This window comes from Sceloporus undulatus, chromosome 6, assembly GCF_019175285.1.
Source record: "Sceloporus undulatus isolate JIND9_A2432 ecotype Alabama chromosome 6, SceUnd_v1.1, whole genome shotgun sequence".
Classification (NCBI taxonomy): domain Eukaryota; kingdom Metazoa; phylum Chordata; class Lepidosauria; order Squamata; family Phrynosomatidae; genus Sceloporus; species Sceloporus undulatus.
In genome coordinates, this window is record NC_056527.1 from 89504959 (window position 1) to 89522836 (window position 17878).

At 41.1% G+C, this 17878-nt stretch overlaps 1 protein-coding gene across 2 annotated transcripts in view; it reads right to left on the minus strand.

Moving 5' to 3' along the window:
- Positions 1–8863: 8863 nt before the first annotated feature.
- The window catches only part of LOC121935496 (keratin, type I cytoskeletal 19-like), a 10955-nt gene continuing 1940 nt past the window's right edge, over positions 8864–17878 (minus strand). The window contains exons 2-8 of one of the 2 annotated variants that reach the window (XM_042477084.1): positions 16425–16507; positions 14980–15136; positions 13044–13205; positions 12803–12928; positions 11419–11645; positions 10394–10559; positions 8864–9139 (exon numbers count right to left, since the gene is read on the minus strand). In XM_042477084.1, the coding sequence (XP_042333018.1) occupies positions 10418–10559; positions 11419–11645; positions 12803–12928; positions 13044–13205; positions 14980–15136; positions 16425–16507 (897 nt within the window). In that variant the 3' untranslated portion in view covers positions 8864–9139; positions 10394–10417. Of the gene's footprint in view, positions 9140–10393; positions 10566–11418; positions 11646–12802; positions 12929–13043; positions 13206–14979; positions 15137–16424; positions 16508–17878 lie in introns of both variants that reach the window. The other variant, XM_042477083.1, reaches the window with a different exon arrangement.

Sequence of the window (17878 nt, forward strand, 5' to 3'; positions counted from 1 at the left end):
AGCAACAGCTGTATTAGAGGCATAAGTCAAAGCACAAGCCCAAATGCAAAGCTTGACACTCAACCAGAGTGTACCATTGATACTGTACAGATGTCAATTTATATTTTTTTGGGTATGGGTGTCACCGCTGGAGGTTGATAAAGATTGCTGCTCCTTGCAGGTTTAGTTCCAGCTTATCTTTCCTGTAAGGAAGAAGGAAAAACACCCCAGTGGCAATTTGCCTCCAGATACCCCAGAAAGCAGTCAGCTTCTTCACACAGCATCTGCTCCTGCTTTAAAAATTGCCACAGCATAATTATTACAGTTGCACAGAATCATCAAGATTTGGGGTTTTGTTTTGTTTTTTGGTTTTTGGTTTTTCATCTGAAAATCGGAAATACCAATTTTGGTATTTGCTGAACTCAGCATTTGCTTTGGCTTATAAGGGCCTGGTTAACATTTGGATGAATTTTAAATAGTTTTTAAATGGTATTTTGCTGGTTTTTCAGGCTATGTGACTATGTTCTGGAAGAGTTTATTTCTGATGTTTTGAAAGCATCTGTGGCGCATCTTCAGATAATTTTTTTTTTAATGGCCTTTCTTATGGTATACAACCAGTCTTGGCCTGAGAAATTTTGCTGGATCAGATTTAAATCTAGGTGAAATACTAGAAGAAATAATGAATGGTTATTCCTGATTGGAGATGGAGAAACATGAATGTTTTGATCTCTTCTACATTTAGGCATTTTAAAATCTCCATCCTGAAAATGAAGGAATTTGTAAAGTCTGGTAATTGTTTCAAATGGAAACTGAAATGAATATTGTCTATAACTTCTTCTGTAATATCCTGTAAAATCTAATAAGAAGTTATAGACAATTACCTTATGACATTGCAGACAAGCATACATTAGTAACTGCTGTTTGGGAACTGATTCTACTACCTTCCCAGGCTTACTAGTGGCTGACCTGTTCTCACATTTAAAAAAATAATAATAAACCCAGTTTAAAATACACATGGCACAAGCATGAAGAAGACTATGGCCCCATACAGACAGGCCAAAATAAAGCTGCTTCGGGCCACTTTGGAGGTATGCTATTTAAATGATACATGCGTCCTAAGAGTTTGGAAGCCATGCCAAAGCCACAATCCAATCATAAGGACTGGAGCGCAGCTTTAGTGCAGTTTCCGTATTCTTAGGACACATGCATCATTTATTTATTTATTAGCTGTCTCTTGTTTCAATTTTTTGTAAGCCACCTTGGTCCTATGCTGAGAGAAAATTGAAATACAAAATAAATAAATGATATCATACATAGATGCAGTAATAATATTGCAGAGGTGAGGAAAATGCAGAATTGCACAGCTTTTAACAAACAGCTGGATCAACACCCCTATGGGGGAAGGTGCAAACAATTGAGGCTTTTTAGCTAAGGAAAATAAAAGGAAAGTAAAGATAATAGGAGATAATAGAGACAAATGAGCACTATTTGACATAGTACTAATTAAGAGGACAAAACAGATAGCTGTTTATTATGCTAATTTATCATGGTGAACAAGTAAGTGCTTGATAAGACATTCTTCTGTAATATCCTGTAAAATCTAATAAGAAGTTATAGACAATTACCTTATGACATTGCAGACAAGCATACATTAGTAACTGCTGTTTGGGAACTGGTTCTACTACCTTCCCGGGCTTACTAGTGGTTGACCTGTTCTCACATTTTAAAAAATAATAATAAATCTATGTGCTTAATCCCAGTATTCTGCCTAGAATATTCTGGCCCTAGCTACCCCAAACCCCCCCCCCCACCTTACCTGGCATTTCCATTGCAATGCCAGGCAGCTATTTACAATATATCCTGCTGTGCCATCTGGCCAGCCACCATTGCTGCAGTTCTCTCACTCTGAAGTCAGTACAAGGAGCCCAGTGCCAATCACATGTCTGAACACCTTGTTCAGACCTCGGAGTGAGCAACTCGCTGTTGTAGCAGGTGGCAAAACAGGACGCTCACCCAGTATTACAAGAGATGATCTGAACCAAATGGTGAGGTTTTTCTTAAATTTGTATATTTGTATATTTGTATAGGCTTGCTAGAACTATTGAAATATGTGAGAGGAATTTTGAATGAATGAATGAATGAATGAATGAATGAATGAATTTATTACGGCACATGGCCAACACCAAAATATAGCAAAAATACAAAACATATAACAACAGGTGTACTGTCATAGCACAAATATATATACATTCTACTCCAACGGAGATGTATATCCCCTATATATCCAAGTAGGAGGGGAGAATACCCACAGTCCCATAATTTGTATATCCTGGTGCTGAATGTTCCAGACGACATCTGCCCTGTTTGCACAGGACCAGAGTTTGGGCCATGTGTCATTCAGGGGCTTTACAGACCGTCCAAAAAGGGTGGTCTGCCGGTGCCTCCATTTCTGCTGCCGGGAAGCCTCAGCCTCCAAACGGGGAGGGTTCCCGGTGGTGGAAAAAGAAGCTGCAAAAAGCAGCTTCTTTTTGCATCACGGTTGCAATTAACGAGTGCGCAAATGGCGCACTCGTGATGTCGCAAGCACAGGGGGACATGCAGACACTAAGTGTCTGGCACGTCAAAATGGCGGCACCCATGTGTATAGGGCACCACCATTTTGTACGTGCTCAGCACGTACTAGGGTTAAGGCATCCGGAAAGGACGCCCTTTCGTAACTCTAGTACATGTCGAGCACATACTTTTTGCCCATGCGGAACGGGCCTCAGACTCTCTGCTGAGTGGATGGCGAGGAGGATGTTTCATTTGGCCCAGTCAGATTCTAAACATGAATAAAACTTAATCCCCTGAGCTACTGGGCCAGCAGTGCATTATCCAGCCCCTCTTCAGACTCATGTAGTTCTGCTCCATGCAGAGAAATAAGAAAGAAAATGAGGCTTCCATGTCTGCTATATTTTTAACATGGTACATAGTTTAAATCTGAGAGCATTACACTTGAAAAGTTGCATCATACTATATAGACTGGTTTGAGGTGGTGGTGGTAGGTTGATGGGAATTTTAGTTCAAAATGAATGAAGGGAAGGCTAGTTTACACAGACATGTACAAGGAATATAGTGGAATGCTGGCAAGGATTATGCAGATAAAGCAACATGACTAGGTTTATAGGACCTGGTTCAGTTCTCAGTCTCTCTTCTCTAAAAAAAAAAACTAGGTGTATTCAGCCACATGGAAGCAAATATTACAGAAAAGGGAGGGATGTTCCCCAATGAAATTGGAGAATATGGGAATCACAACCAGAGGTACCTTTTGTCCCAATTGTATCCATATATAAAAGCAAACCTCTGACAAAGAAGCTCACCCAGCTCCATTTTCCTTCTTGTCTTCTGTCTAGCTAGAAAGTTTTTAGCAGTATCGGCACTGTGAGAATGGTGGTGTGCTATAGAAACATTTTGGTGTTGGTTGCAGCAGTGTGTCTGCAGTAACCAATGCAAGAAAGCATGAGTGGGGGGGGGGCATGATTTTATTCTAACCAATTGTACTGTAGCTGTATTACAACAGGAAAAGTCAAGAGCAGTTGCATACAGAATACTTTATTGATCATGTGTGAACAGAAAAACAGAAAGAATGTGGGAAAGCAAACTATCTGGCCTGATCAGCTGCTCCCAGTATGTTTTTTTAAAAAAAGCATAAATCTACATGTCTGGCCACCAAAATGAAAATCGTAGTAGTAGAGGATGGTGAAAGAAAGTTTTAAAAATATCATCTCTGCAAACAGAAATAATCTCTTTTAAGTTGTCTCTACAAGCTTCAAAATGATTTTGGTTGTATCTGTAAGGCTTGCATGACCTGGTTGTTTCATCTCACATGTGCATATTGTTCATTTTGAATAAAAAGTTTGCTGAAACATGTTGAACTGCTCTTCCTTTTTGTATTATAGGAGGCTCTGTCTATTTTCCCCCCATGTTATTTCTCCCCTGATACTAAATTTTCTGCTAAACAAGTAATGCCCAGGAACACATTTACTTTTTTAACTAAGGTATACCTGTATACATTTCTCCCCTGCTAGAAAATGGCTACCAAATTATTCAGTTGGGCACAAGGCCAGCACCACATTGGCCATGCAAGGGGGAGTATCCCTCTCTAATTCTGAATGGCCTGGCCTTTCCTAAAGTATACTTTGCTTCCCAGATCCATGGCCAGTATCCAGAAACTCTACTGACTATCATGAAGGAGAGCAGTTTATTATTCTTAGAAAAATAGTTCCACAGACAAGGGAGAATGGGTGAGATTTAGCATGGCATAGAAGGAGCACTCATTGTAGACATGAGAATAAAATGAATGTGAGAAATATAGTGCTCAAACCCCCAAAACCCACATATTTACAAGCACACCTACAACAATGCTTTCAGATCTCCTTGCAATTTTTGCTTTGCATTATCTCGAAAGGCATATGTGGGATTGAGGTCTTGCCCTGTCTGCACCATCTCATTTCCTTTCCTTTCTTTCCAAAACAACCCGAATTCCCCATCAGGGAACACATCACAGCTCCTCTCCAAATGCAAGTCAGCATAGATTTCAAAACAGGTCTGGAAAGATCCTCTGGGCAAGGAGGCAGTTCAGTCACTTTAATTGCAGCTTATGCACAGCAATCCTGTTCAGAAAATGGAACGATATAATCTATCTGTTTACAGTTCCCTATAATATTTCTACATATTCTTCTGGACCTGTCATTTCCATGTTGCTCATCAAAACAGCCCATCCATGGAATTTTACTTGTAGCTTTCCTTCCAGACTTGGTACTCCTGAGGTTTCATATACACATGGCACTTGCTCATCTTTCATATTACATGGAGCTGGAATCTGTGGCTTTCCAAATGCTATCCACTCTGAGAAACCTGGAATAGATAGACCTTTGGTTTGATCCCACATGCCTTCTCAGATGTTCTTCTTCAGACAGATTTTCCAGCAGAACAGGAATGGGGAATGCATGGGCTACCAGATCTTGCTGGACTACAACTCCCATCATCCTTCAACTGTTACTATCCTGGCTGGGGCTGGTGGAGGTTGTCATTCAAAAACATGTGTAGTTTCACATGTTTTCTGTCTCTACTCTAGAAACAGGCTACAGTTACTAGATAGAGATACTTTGAATCCACTTTGATGTCTATTTTTTGGACTGTCTGTTTGAGGCCTTAGTTGAGCAGGAGGTTGAAATTATATGGCCCTCCAGACATTGTTGAACTATAAGTTGCAGTAGCCTTTAAAAAGCTAATAAATGGGAAGGAATGCTGATAGCTGAACTTTTACAACATCTGAAGAGCCATACAATTGCCACCCCATGGTGCGTTTTGTAGGGACTGCCTCTACAGTAGCATCTAGAATAGGGGTGTAGATTGTTTTGAACCTCTAGAATTTATTTCTAGATTCAATTATCCAGTCATGGGTGTTGTAATCCCATATCTGGAGGGCCATAGGCCCTTTATCCCTGATCTACAGTATAGCAAATCCAATTGTAAAACATGATGCATCTATAAACCCAAATGCAAAGCTATTATTAATCCATATACTGTATATCCTTCCTTCCTTTCTTCTGGTCCTCCTCTCTTTCATTTTTTTCCATCCGTGCATCCATCTATTCTTCTGGGTTGCTTAAAAATTCAAAACTGTATGTAAGAACACAAGTGTATCCAAATCATGTGGTTTGCCTACTTCCTTCTGGATTCAGAATTTGGCTTTCCACAGCATGGAATGTGAATAGGAAGACCCAATCATCCAGAAATGAAGCTGTGTTTTTCCCCATCTTTTGAGCCCTCTCAGCATATGGCTAGATGGTACATTGGTCCTACAGGAGATAACCAATTACTGAATAATACCTCTGTTGCTCTCTCTCCCCTTCTTCCTGTGCTTATATAAATCAGAGGTTGAAATCAAGAGCAAAAAGGAAAAATAGGCCCAGGAGAGACCACCGAGAAACGGTGGCCTGCCAGCGCCCATTTTTTCTCCGCAGGGATGGTGCAGCCCCCAAACGCCATGCTGTCACTGCAGAGCAAAAAGAACCCAGTATTTCCAGGTTCTTTCTGTGGTGCCACAGTGACATCGTAAGTGCAACATTGGCACACTCGCAACATAAGTGACGCACAGTGCCATGCAGATGCCGCATTACACTTACATCACAATGGCGGCACCTATGTACACAGGGTGCCGCCATTGTAACACTGCCACATACATACTAGGGTTAGGGACCGTGTGGTTGCCGCACGGTCCCTAACCCTAGTATCGGCACTGGTATGCCGCTTATTGGTGGTGTGTACCGCGCCATAGATGCGCCTGAGAAAGCAGACTGACTGGGATCCCATGTGGACCTCCATTTCAGGTACTGTGAAGGCCAATTAGGCATCACAAGGGTAGGCAAGCTGGGACCCTGCAGCTGCTTTGGACTTTATTTGATAATCCATTACCATTTGACAACCATAGGCCAAAGTGTCTGCAGGTTACTAGGTTGCATACCAGTGTAAGTACTGTTTGAGATACTAATGCTTTAATGCTAACTTTGCACTTGTCAACAACTATGCCAGTTCCTCCAAGAAAGTTTCAACAAGAGCTTCTGATCTGATCAAACTTGCTGTACAGTCGGCCCTTCTTATACATGGACTTTTTATACATGGATTCAAGCATCCAGGGTTTGAAATTGTTCAAAAATGTATAAAATGCATTCATCCCCTGTCCTGATTTGGCTGGGACATATGCTGTCACCCCATTTTTAGCTGTTATTAAAATGTCCCATTTTCTTTCTCCTTCTCCCACTTTCCCCCTTTGTCCTCAGCTTACTTCAATTGCTGCAAACGGCATTCAAAGTGCAAAAGTAGCTTTCACTCAATTAACCCTGCAGTGCGGAAAGAAGATGAAAAGATGGAATCTCAATAATAACTTTTGCAAAGCTGAAAACACCTTGATGTTGCTTGGCCACACACACCCTGATTTTCATCTGCTACAGAACCCCCTGTAGCGCTTTAAACTTTATTGGTTTTTTGTTTATTTTCTTAAGAGGATCAGACAGCCTGCAATGTAAACACTGGCATCTTATGGACATCCTTCCAGTCTTAAGAGGCACACCCTGCTGACATGCCAGAAATAGAAAGGGCTTGCCTTAGGTGGGTGGAGAAATGGACTATAAGGAAAATATTCAATTTCTGGTCTCATCAATTCCCAAATATTCAGCTCCCAAGTGGAATGTTCTTCAGAAGAATAAAGGAGTGGAAGGTGGGAGGGTTCCATGGTTTACCAGTCTCTGTGCACAGGCTTCATTAGATGGGGTAGAAGGCAGGCATGGAATGAGAAGCAACAATAACGATACATGTTGACTTAAAAAGTTTATTACTAAACTGAGTTTGACATTCTGAGAATATGATTAATTAAAATGAACATGAAGTTTCCTTCAGGAATACTGAGAGTTGGTTCACAAAGTAGTAATCACTTGGGAGGGTAAGAATCTTCCCAGACTATGCACAGAACGAGTAATCCTTAATTAATGTGGAAGATGAAGCATATCCCATCAAAGTAACACAATTATCTCTATGAAAGCAACCACATTATAAAGGCCAAGGCAGAGACTAAACTGTGACTCAGAAAGTCCCTCTTACTCAGTTGTTACTTCTGAATATATTACTTACTAGATGGCCTTAGGAACTGTCAGTTTCAGTCCTCCAGTGTCAATATGGCAACAGCAAGTTGCTTTATAGGCTTGCTAGAACTACTGAGACTGTCACATTAGCTTCAATCTGGGATAGGCCCAGAATGTAACTTTCTTAAGGTAGATCTTATCACCTTCACCCATCGCCAGGCAGAATGCAGCACATATGCAACCTGGACTTCTCTTGCAGCTTTTCAAGAATGGTTGCATATGGGCTGCATACTGCCCGATGATGGGTGAATGTGATAAGATCCATCTTAAGAAAGTTACATCCCGGGTCTATCCCAGCAGTGAAGCTAATACAATAATTTCCTGTTTTTGAGTTTGGGATATCCCTACCATATCAAAGCTCTATGACACAAGAATGTGATCCATGGCAGAAGATCAGGGGCTGAAGTAGACAGGTAAAGCATAAGGACAGAGAAGCCCACCTGTGAAAGCAGTCTTTCTGGAAGCTGAGCTCAGGCTTTCCAATTGTCCCAACTGGCCAGGAGCAGCCCTGATTTCTCTGGTGTGCCATTTTTTCAGCTGCTTTTAAAATGTCCCAGTTTCTTTCATCTCCTCCCATTCCCTGCCCTTGGCCCTCTGTATCCATGGATTTAACCATCCATGGTTTGGAAATATTTCCTTTACAAAATCCAAAAAGAAAACCTTGATTTTGTCATTTTCTGTAAGCGACACCATCTTATTGTGTCATTGTATTGAGTGGGACTTTAGCATCCATGGATTTTTGGAATTCATGGGGGGTTCCTGAAACCAAACCCTCTGCAGTTTGCATTCAATTATAACTCAACTGCAGGAACCAGTGAGAAATGGGCCAATTAGCCATATCTGTTCTCAGACTCGTTTTTTTTAAACATACACCTTCCTTCTAGCTAAAAGTAAACCAGAGAATGTATGGTAGGACTAGCATGCTGTCATCCCAGCCCAGAGGAACAGACATGCATAACTGCTTGTGCATTCAGACATGCATAGCTGTACCTGTTTCCATGAATGAACAAACATGCATCTGTATGCAGTTTCACATGAACACTAAATTGTAGCCTTTGAGGGAACTGTGACTAAAGTCTAGTAGGGGCTAATGATAATACCTATGTAGGGAGTAATTTTGGTTCTTTGTGACTTGGTGGTCACTATTATTTATATAATTCTTTACCAATTTTCATAAGAAAACACACAGGTCTTGAGTGGCATATGGAGAAAAGCAGAGCTTTATTTTGTTAACTTCTTTTTCTGTTTTCAGTGGTTAGTAAATCACTAACCACGGCACTAAAGCATGGTGGTTGTGTAGACTTGACAGATTCCATGTTGCAGAATAATGGGAAAGAGACATTAGCATGAGATACAGTGAAGTGGGATCTCTGGTTAGCTTGGAAAGGTACAATTGGACAGATGGAACAACAGCAACTCAGATGTATTCTTAGGAATGCTTCTCTAGGGGTAAAGTTTTCTTTGCCCATTCCGCAGCTCTAAAGATGAGCAGAAAACAACAAAAACAAAATATAGTTACTAGGACAAGGAAAAAGCCAATAGTGCATCATTCATACCAACAGAAAATATTTTAGTCCATGAGCAACAACGGTCAGCATCCTGTTGATAAGACATGTAGAAATATGCCCAACTAACAACAACATATGTATTTTTGTGGTAAGTACAGACAGTGGAATTCAGTTCTGCCCTGTGTAGTGGCTCTCTGAGCCCTTAACTTAAATGTCTCACACTGGATACCCCAGTGCCCCTTATTGTTCTCTGGGAGGTTCAGGAGGATGATATTGTCTCCTTGTGGCCTACTGCTGAAGCATGGCCCCTGGAAGTATGAACATAGTAAGTTAAGGGAGTGGAGAGGTAGGTAGAGCACTTAGTTATGCCCAACAGAGCTTTTTATTCTATAAGGGCAATCCAGGATCTTGAGTACTATTTTTGTTTGTTGTTAACTTATTTTTCTTTAGTGTCATGTCTTTCACACTGTACCTGGCAAGCATAGTCCCTTATGCTTGACTCATGGATACCTTATGGATGAGATATCTCCAAGATGATCTCAGCCTATCTGCTCAGCTAATCATTCATCAAACTGGATGAAGTCTAAGTAATCCATAATCCACCAACCTAAACTTTCCATAATCCACCACTTGTTGTAGCATACTATTTAGCTCCTTCTCTCCCTCAGAATCATGTTTTAGTTGTCATTTCACCTGGCTGCAGTAAAAGGGGAGCTACTACAGCAAATATCTCTCCATTGGATCTCCTCATTGGCTGAGTCAACAGCTGCCACTTGGCTCATTCTCTCCCTGGACTGTTTCCATTTATTTGTCATTACTTACAATAGTATTTTTAAAGAGTTGCCATTTAGGATACCTGAAACCACCTCTTTTCTGTTTCTTTCCCCATCTTATTTTTCTTTAGTGTCATGTCTTTCACACTGTACCTGGAAAGCATAGTCCATTATGCTTGCAATCTAATTGCAGTACTTTGTACATGTTAGCTGTTTTATGGGTGGTAAATGATCACACATATACCAGTTTCACTGTTCTGAGGATTATCCTATTCTTCTGCTTAATCCATTTGAGATTTAATTTCAGATACCTATTTATAGCATTCCTAAGGACTTGATTCTGCTTTCACATACTTTTATTTTTGTCCCAGCATGGGACACACTCACAAAACTTTTACAAGGTCTTATAGATGTGGGGACAGTGAGGTCAAAAAGAATATATGTTTCTCACCTCATGCACTTCTTCCTTGTTGGTCTAGTGGTGCAAATGACCTCCATGCTGTGTATGACCTGCAGAATGGCCTGAAGAATGGGTCACATAAGTATGGGATGACCGAGTTTCACCAGATCTTCCACCAGACACACCACTGACTCTGGTGGGGCTGCCTCCTCCTCCACTATGGCTGAAAACAAAAGAGTTTTGGTCAATAAGGCCAACAATTATTTCACCCAAAACAGATTCCCAGCTCAACATATCAGCTATCAACTGCTTTCACACATTTCATTATTCTCTGGGAGAGATATTCTCTGAGTGTGTGGACCATTTGATTACTTTGATGCTTTTGAAAGAGGATAGTCTGCAGAAGAATGAGAAAGTCTGTTCCACTTATCCTGTATTTGATTTTAAAAAAAACCCCAAATGCTTTTCAAAATCTGGAAAAAAACCCCATAAATTTTGGTAAATTATTATCAAAAACCAACTGAAACAAAATTCTTCACCATTTCCACTGGCCAAATTCAATAGTCACTGATATTCCAGCACAGAGAGAGGTTTCATGTTCTCCATGCCTGCTGTATAAGTGATAGAAATGAGGAGCACCAAAAGAAGAAAATGGTGGCAACACTAATTCAGCACTAGCAATATTTTGCTCTGGCCAAATGTAATGGGCAAACTGTTGCCAGTGTAAAGAGGCCCCCATTCTACTTGTCTGCTATTAAGGTGTTTAAAGATAGGGAGCCTGATAGAAAAAAGAGGTGGTAACCTAATTCAGCACTAGAATGGTTGATTACAGGGATTCAGACCTGGATTTCTCAATCAAATACTCAAAACCTTGGGCCACAATGGCTGAATTTAGCAATTGCAACATCTCGTGCATTCAAATTTTAAGTTCTATCCATTCTAAATATTAAGAAATGTGTGGCTTTTGAAAAATTATTATCAAAGCCAAACTGAAGTGTATCCCACCCCTAAAGTAATGTAATGTAATTCATGTTATAGGGGAGGAGGGTTCCAGCATCTCTTTGCCTGCCACTTACGTAACCTCATGCTGACTCCCTTCCAGCAATCCACGGTATGTGGCAATCTCTTGCTCCAGTCGGCTTTTGACATCTAAGAGCTCTGTGTAGTCATGGTTCTGGCACTCCATCTCTGAACGCAACTCAGCCAGCTGCTGCTCCAGGCGAGAGATGCGCTCCTGAAGCTCACCCAAATGGTTGTTGTAGCGAAGCTCAGTTTCGCCCAGGGAACTTTCCAGGGTGTCTCTCTGAAAAACAAAGGATAAACATAATTCCTCTATGTTAACAAGTGTTCTCTTTCTAATTAGCAACATGAAAATGTTGAGATCTCATTATTAATAATAATAATAATTTGTTTTATTTATATACCGCTATTCCAAAGATCATAGCGGTGAACAGCAAGTAAGCTAATTTGACCGCAACAGTCTGGGTACTCATTTTAGCAACCTCGGAAGGATGCAAGCCTGAGTCGAGCTTGGGCCCTTTTGCTGGTCTTGAACTCGCAACCTTGTGGTTTTGAGTGAATGGCTGCAGTACAGGCATTTAACCACTGTGCCACCAGGGCTCCATTAAAGTGCAACATTCTGTAGAATGAACATATTCTGTCATTTTACATTTCCTTTCTTCCTTCCAGCTACTTAGGTCACACCAGTGGTTTGTAGTTTTCACATCAGCAAGATTGTGAATCTGCTCTAAGTTTTAAAATCCTTTGGTCTTAATCCCAAAAATCCTTGGGTCTTAAGTCTTTGTAAGTGGACTTACATATGTGGGAGTTAGAATTGGACAGTTATATAATGTTTATTTGCTGATATATCACTATATAGCAAGTGACTGATGTGTATCAGGACTAAAGCACATTGAAAACAGTGCACTATAGTCACTGATATGCTACAGGCTGTCGATGCATGACAGAACACTGGTGAGGGAGCTCTGATGCACATTGGGCTCTTCCTTGCTGGCATCCCTTTAAGCATCTTTGCAGTTCAGTAAAGAGGGTTTTTTAGAATCTCTGCTACATAACTAGATGTGCATAAAGTTACATAATGTAATAGGCCATATAGGATTCTGCTGACCTTTCCTTAGGGCTCCTGCAGATGGGACAGGAGGGAGGCTGCATATTGGTACCTGTATTTCTTAGTGTGTGTTAACATTTTGGTTGCCTTGGACCATTTTTGAGCAATTGCTAGCTGAGTTGCAACATTTTATTTTCACCCATGAGTGGATTAAACTCTTATTTATTCCTGATTAAGCTGATAAGGGGTGCTATCATAAACTGTGTGGCTTTTGTGGTTAGTGCACATCCATGGGATGAAGGCACATTACCTACCACCATTTATTTCTCTGCCAAACCCACTCCCACCAGTTTATGCTTCCAATAATGCAGAAGTTGTCTTTTTTTTTTTACCAAGCTGCACTGGGCCTCATAGTCAATCTGCAGGGCTTGCAGCTGGCGTCTCAGTTCCGTGACTTTGTTGTTGCTTTCTTCAATCTCCTGACTGCTATTGCAGACATCACGGTTCACCTCCTCAATCTAGAATGGGCAAAGAGTTAGAAAAGGGCTGTAATTTAGCTGTGTCCATCATCACAGTTGTGACTGTACTCTCCTTCTGCTTCATGCATTCTAGACTTAGAGAAGTATGGCTTACCTTGGATTCATACCAGGACTCAACCTCCTTGCGGTTGCCTTCAATCATTGCCTCATACTTGCACCTCATCTCTTCCAGGATCTTCTTCAGATCAGGTCCAGGACAGGTATTGACTTCCACATTGACATCACCAGTAGACTGTTTCTTCAGGCAAGTTACTTCCTATAAAAAAATATAAATCCAAAACCAAATTAATCAACCGTGGTGATTTTTCATCTGTCATTTCCATTTTCCTTGCTACTTTTCCATGCTACTCTAAATGAACTGAAGATGATGAAGACTCCAAGTAGTGAATTAGTCTTGAGGAAGAAACAAAATTTATCCTGGCTCAACAGTGAATGACACTCTCCTTCTAGTGTGTGCTACTTTAAAATGCACATGGTTGCATGGTTCCTATTGCAAAGACCAAGATCATGTTTTAGTAAGTAGGTGATGGCAATGACTACATTAGTCAGGGGTATGAATCATGAGGCCCTACACATGTTGGAAAATTCATGGGATCACCATAAGGCGAAGAGGGATTTGAAGGCACACACACACACACACACACACACACAAAACATGATTGCCATCTCACTATTAGCAAAGCAAGCCTGAATGATTCTGAAAATTTTTCTATTACAAGAGAGCACTCACCCACCTTAGTAAGTATTTTTCAGAGATTAAAACACTTTAGTTAATGATCTGTCATGGCAAACATGCTGAAACTTAAGTTAATCACGAATTTCACATTTAATTCTTTGTCATGCAGGCTTTGATAAAAACTCTTCCTGTAATGTATCCTACTATGCTATTATGGCATGACCAAGAGGTAAACCTTTGGTCCATCAGATATTTTGGACTACAGTTCCCATAATCCCTTATTACCAGGGCTTGATCACCAAATATTTCCCACCACTGTCCTATGACATACCACACTTATCCATCTTAACAGAGGTGTGGGAGTGGGGGTTAAGCTTCCTTTCTGCTTCATGTGACAAAGACCTAGTGAAAACCCAGCAGTAGGGTATTAATACAATCAGGCTGGAACTATGGGTGTATCCACACTACATAATTATAGCATTCTGATACCAATTTAGCTGCTGTGGCCAATTACTAGGGAATTCTGGGATTTGTAGTTTGGTCAGGCACTTAGAATCCTCTGCTGTAGGTCAGAAATAGTGTAGCACATCACCACTGGCTAAGCAGAGAATTCTAAGTCATTTGCCAAACTACAAATCCCAGATTCCATAGAATGGAGTCATGAGAAGTAAAGTTGTATCAAGATGTTATAATTGTGTAATATGTATAGACCCTATAGTTGTATTCCTCACTCTTCTATGCAAACATCACACAGTGAGCCCTAATTCTTCTAACAATGTGCCATATTTATATGTTTCTGCCTGGAATTTCTGATTGACTGCCTCCCTGTCAGTGCACATCTGTTTCCAATGGAACTTGGATCCTGGGTCAAAACTGTCTAATCTTTTCCAAATGATGGTTCCAAATCAAAACCAGCTCCACCATTGGACAGAATGGGGCATTACTTTCTGGTGGCAGATACTGTTGGATAACAATTGGTTGTTGGAGAAAGGTGCTGTGGGTTAGCTGGACTGCCTTTTGTCTCCTAAACTGGACTGCTACCTTCAGGCATGATGGATAGTGTTCACCCATCATCAGTGAAGAAGAATGATACAACTTCCTATTCAAATGGTTGGTTGGGTTTTTTTTACCTTGAAAGGTAAAAAGGTATCGCCTTGGAAGGTACCATCTTGTTCTTCACCTCAGTCCATAAACTGACTTGAGCTGGCCCTGTTGTCAACATATTTTAATATGCACCTTTGGCATCCAAGAATACTATTCTCTCAGACCTGAATCCCTTATACTGTAATAAGGAAAGCATTCCTTCCAATATTCCATTTAGACATTGTGAAACAAGAAAATGTTCACCACTCACCTCCACATGGTTCTTCTTCAGGCAGCACAGCTCATCATGGAGGTTCTCACACTGTACATCCAGGTCAGCCCTGCAGGCTGTCAGCTGATCCAGGATCTGGTGCAGGCCATTAATATCAGCCTCCACATTCTGACGGAGGCAACATTCTGTCTCATACCTAGATCAAAAGGAGGAGAGCATGGGGGTCTTGTTTTCCCCCAGATTCTAACTTTCATCCCACCCCGAGAATAACCAAGAGTGATCATTAGGTTGTCAAAGCTGATCATTGTGTGTTCAGAGTAAGACTTTATCTGAACATCTGCAGGCTTTAAAGATCAGTCTTTCTAATGTTTGTGAGAGACACATCATCTTCCTAGTAGATTTGTTCTTGTTATGTCCCTTCAGGTTGTTTCCAACTTATGGTGATGCTGAGGTGACCCTCTCATGGGGTTTCTTTACCAAGATTTGTTGAGAGGAGGGTTGCCATTCCCTTCTTCTGAGCCTTTGAGTTTGTGTATGTTGATTTTAAGCCCCAAATTCCCTCCAGGCTCACTGCATGTTTTTTACATTATGCAGGTCCAAAACTCCAAATCAGGACCAGACTGTTTTCACAATGCCCAGACCCATTTCAGGGTTTCCACCCCTTGTCCCATATTAAAAAGACTTACCATTTGCTCTGGGTTTTGAAGAAAACCAAGAGCAAAACACAGCAACAATGGCTTGGCTCCCTGCCCACACTGTTCCAGGAACCATCCCTCCTGAGTTGCTCTGAGGTCAAAACAAGGGGTCTCAGCATTGATAACATGGCTGGGTGCCTTGTTCTAACCTCAGACCAACTTGCATCTGCAGCAGCAGTGGTAGCCAGCTTGCAGGGACCACATGGGGAGGCAACTGGCCATCGCTCACCAAAAACCTGCAGCAAATAAGGAGGAAAATTCAGAGAAAGTTTGGGGTCCATGTATTCTGGTGGCAGCCTGGAGTATTTTGGCAAATGGAGACATGCCCTGAGAAAGTAATTTGTCCAAAGCTACCCAGTGAGTTCCCATGGCTAAGTGAGGATTCAAATCAGAGTCCTAGTCCAACACTATAAACCACTGTACCACACTGGCTCTCCTGTTGCTATATACTGCAGAAAATACTGCATCAAAAGAGGAGATACCCAGCAAACAAGTCAGCATCTTGGCCAGTCATAGCACTGGCTTTACTGCTAGGTTCCAGGCATTTTGAATTATAGTCCTCCTTGTATGCCTCATAGAAGAAGTGATCTCCACTGTTACCAAGTCTTGTTTATTCTCACAGAATAAGAATTCCTCTCCTTCAAGAGCAAATACCCCCAGACCTAAAACAGGTCTAAAACAGATAATCTTAGTCCCCTTTCACCAAGAATATCCTCCTAGAGAGTGGGCTCCAATGGAATGAATGTCCCTTTGTTCTGTTTGTTCCAATATTGATTGAAAGGTACTCACTTGGTCCTGAAGTCATCAGCAGTCAGCTTGCTGTTGTCAATACATAGAAGGAGTTTGTTGTTTTCCACACTTGTACAAATGAGCTGAACAAAGGCAAGGTGGTGAGAGGGCAATTATAAGACCTTGTTCTCTCGTCTCTTTTAAACAGCAACAGCTGGTGGCTCTTATATGAGCAGGGTGGGAAATCTGCTTCAGGGTTTAGTCTAAAATTTCCTACTTGGGTAAGGTTTATCACCTTGGATAGCTGCCATAAAATTTAGAGTAAAACCTGGAGCAAATTGATTGTCCCACTAACATGAAAGCCACCAGTCATCACTACCTGCATGTGAAGGTCTATTAAGAGTTAGAATGTACCCATCCATGCCAGGCATTCATCATTCTATGGCTGGTATTATGTTGGTTATGTTCTGACACAATGTGCAATCCATCACCATTACAGTACAACCACTGTATCAATAGCGGTTATGTTCCAGGACACCCCCACACCCCCGTGAATACCAAAAAAAATGCAGATAATAAGGAACTCTATTATTTTCATTAAGATGAATGACTTCTTGCCCAAGCATACCATAGAATCACGCTGGAGGACCTAGAAATGCCTAGAGTGAACATTTCTGTAAGCATTTCTAGGTCCTCCAGCATGATACTGGAATATTCTTGGCCTGGAAGGTAACCATAGAATCATAATGGAGGACCTAAAAATGCCTAATACAAAATTATTTTTTCAGATGTGCGTAAAGTGAAACCATGGATACCAAATTAATGGATATGAGGATCATTTTGTACATAGCAGTCCACAGTTGAACTAGAAAACAGCGTACTGGCTGATGGAAAGACATCGCTACTTGGGAGTCTGTATTTCTTTATTTGCTGAGACAGCATTGTGTTCGTCCATTTCATCTGTCCAATCATTTAAGAAGTATAACTTCAGAAGTAAAACTTTTATCTGCTGTCTTTGGGGGTGGTACACACAAATTGTAGTCTTATGTGAAAATGGCTTAAGATCCTCCCATGCTGTCTTTTCACATTTGCTGGTGAAGAGCAACTCACTGTCTGTATTGCACTATACTATCCAAGACACCACAAGAAAATGTGCACTAGTCCAATGTTGGGAAGACAGAGGAATAGCCTTCAGACAAACCTTAACATACTACCGGAATGTAAAGTGACAATAATGCTCCTAGTGTTCATCTGGACAGAAAGTGTTAAACCTCTATCACAAAACAGCATTTGAACTAGTGGTGAAAGTGGGTGGCAGCTGGTGGCTGTCATGTCAATAGGGGAGTGAATCTATTCCAGGGTTTGGATAGCTTTAAAAGAGTTCTCCAGTGTCAATTTATTTAGAATGCAGTACCTTGGAAAGCTCCTTAAAATTCTGAATTAAAACCATGAGCAGATTCATTGCCCCAATGACATGGAAGCAACCAGCTGCTACTAGTGGGAATCATGCAATC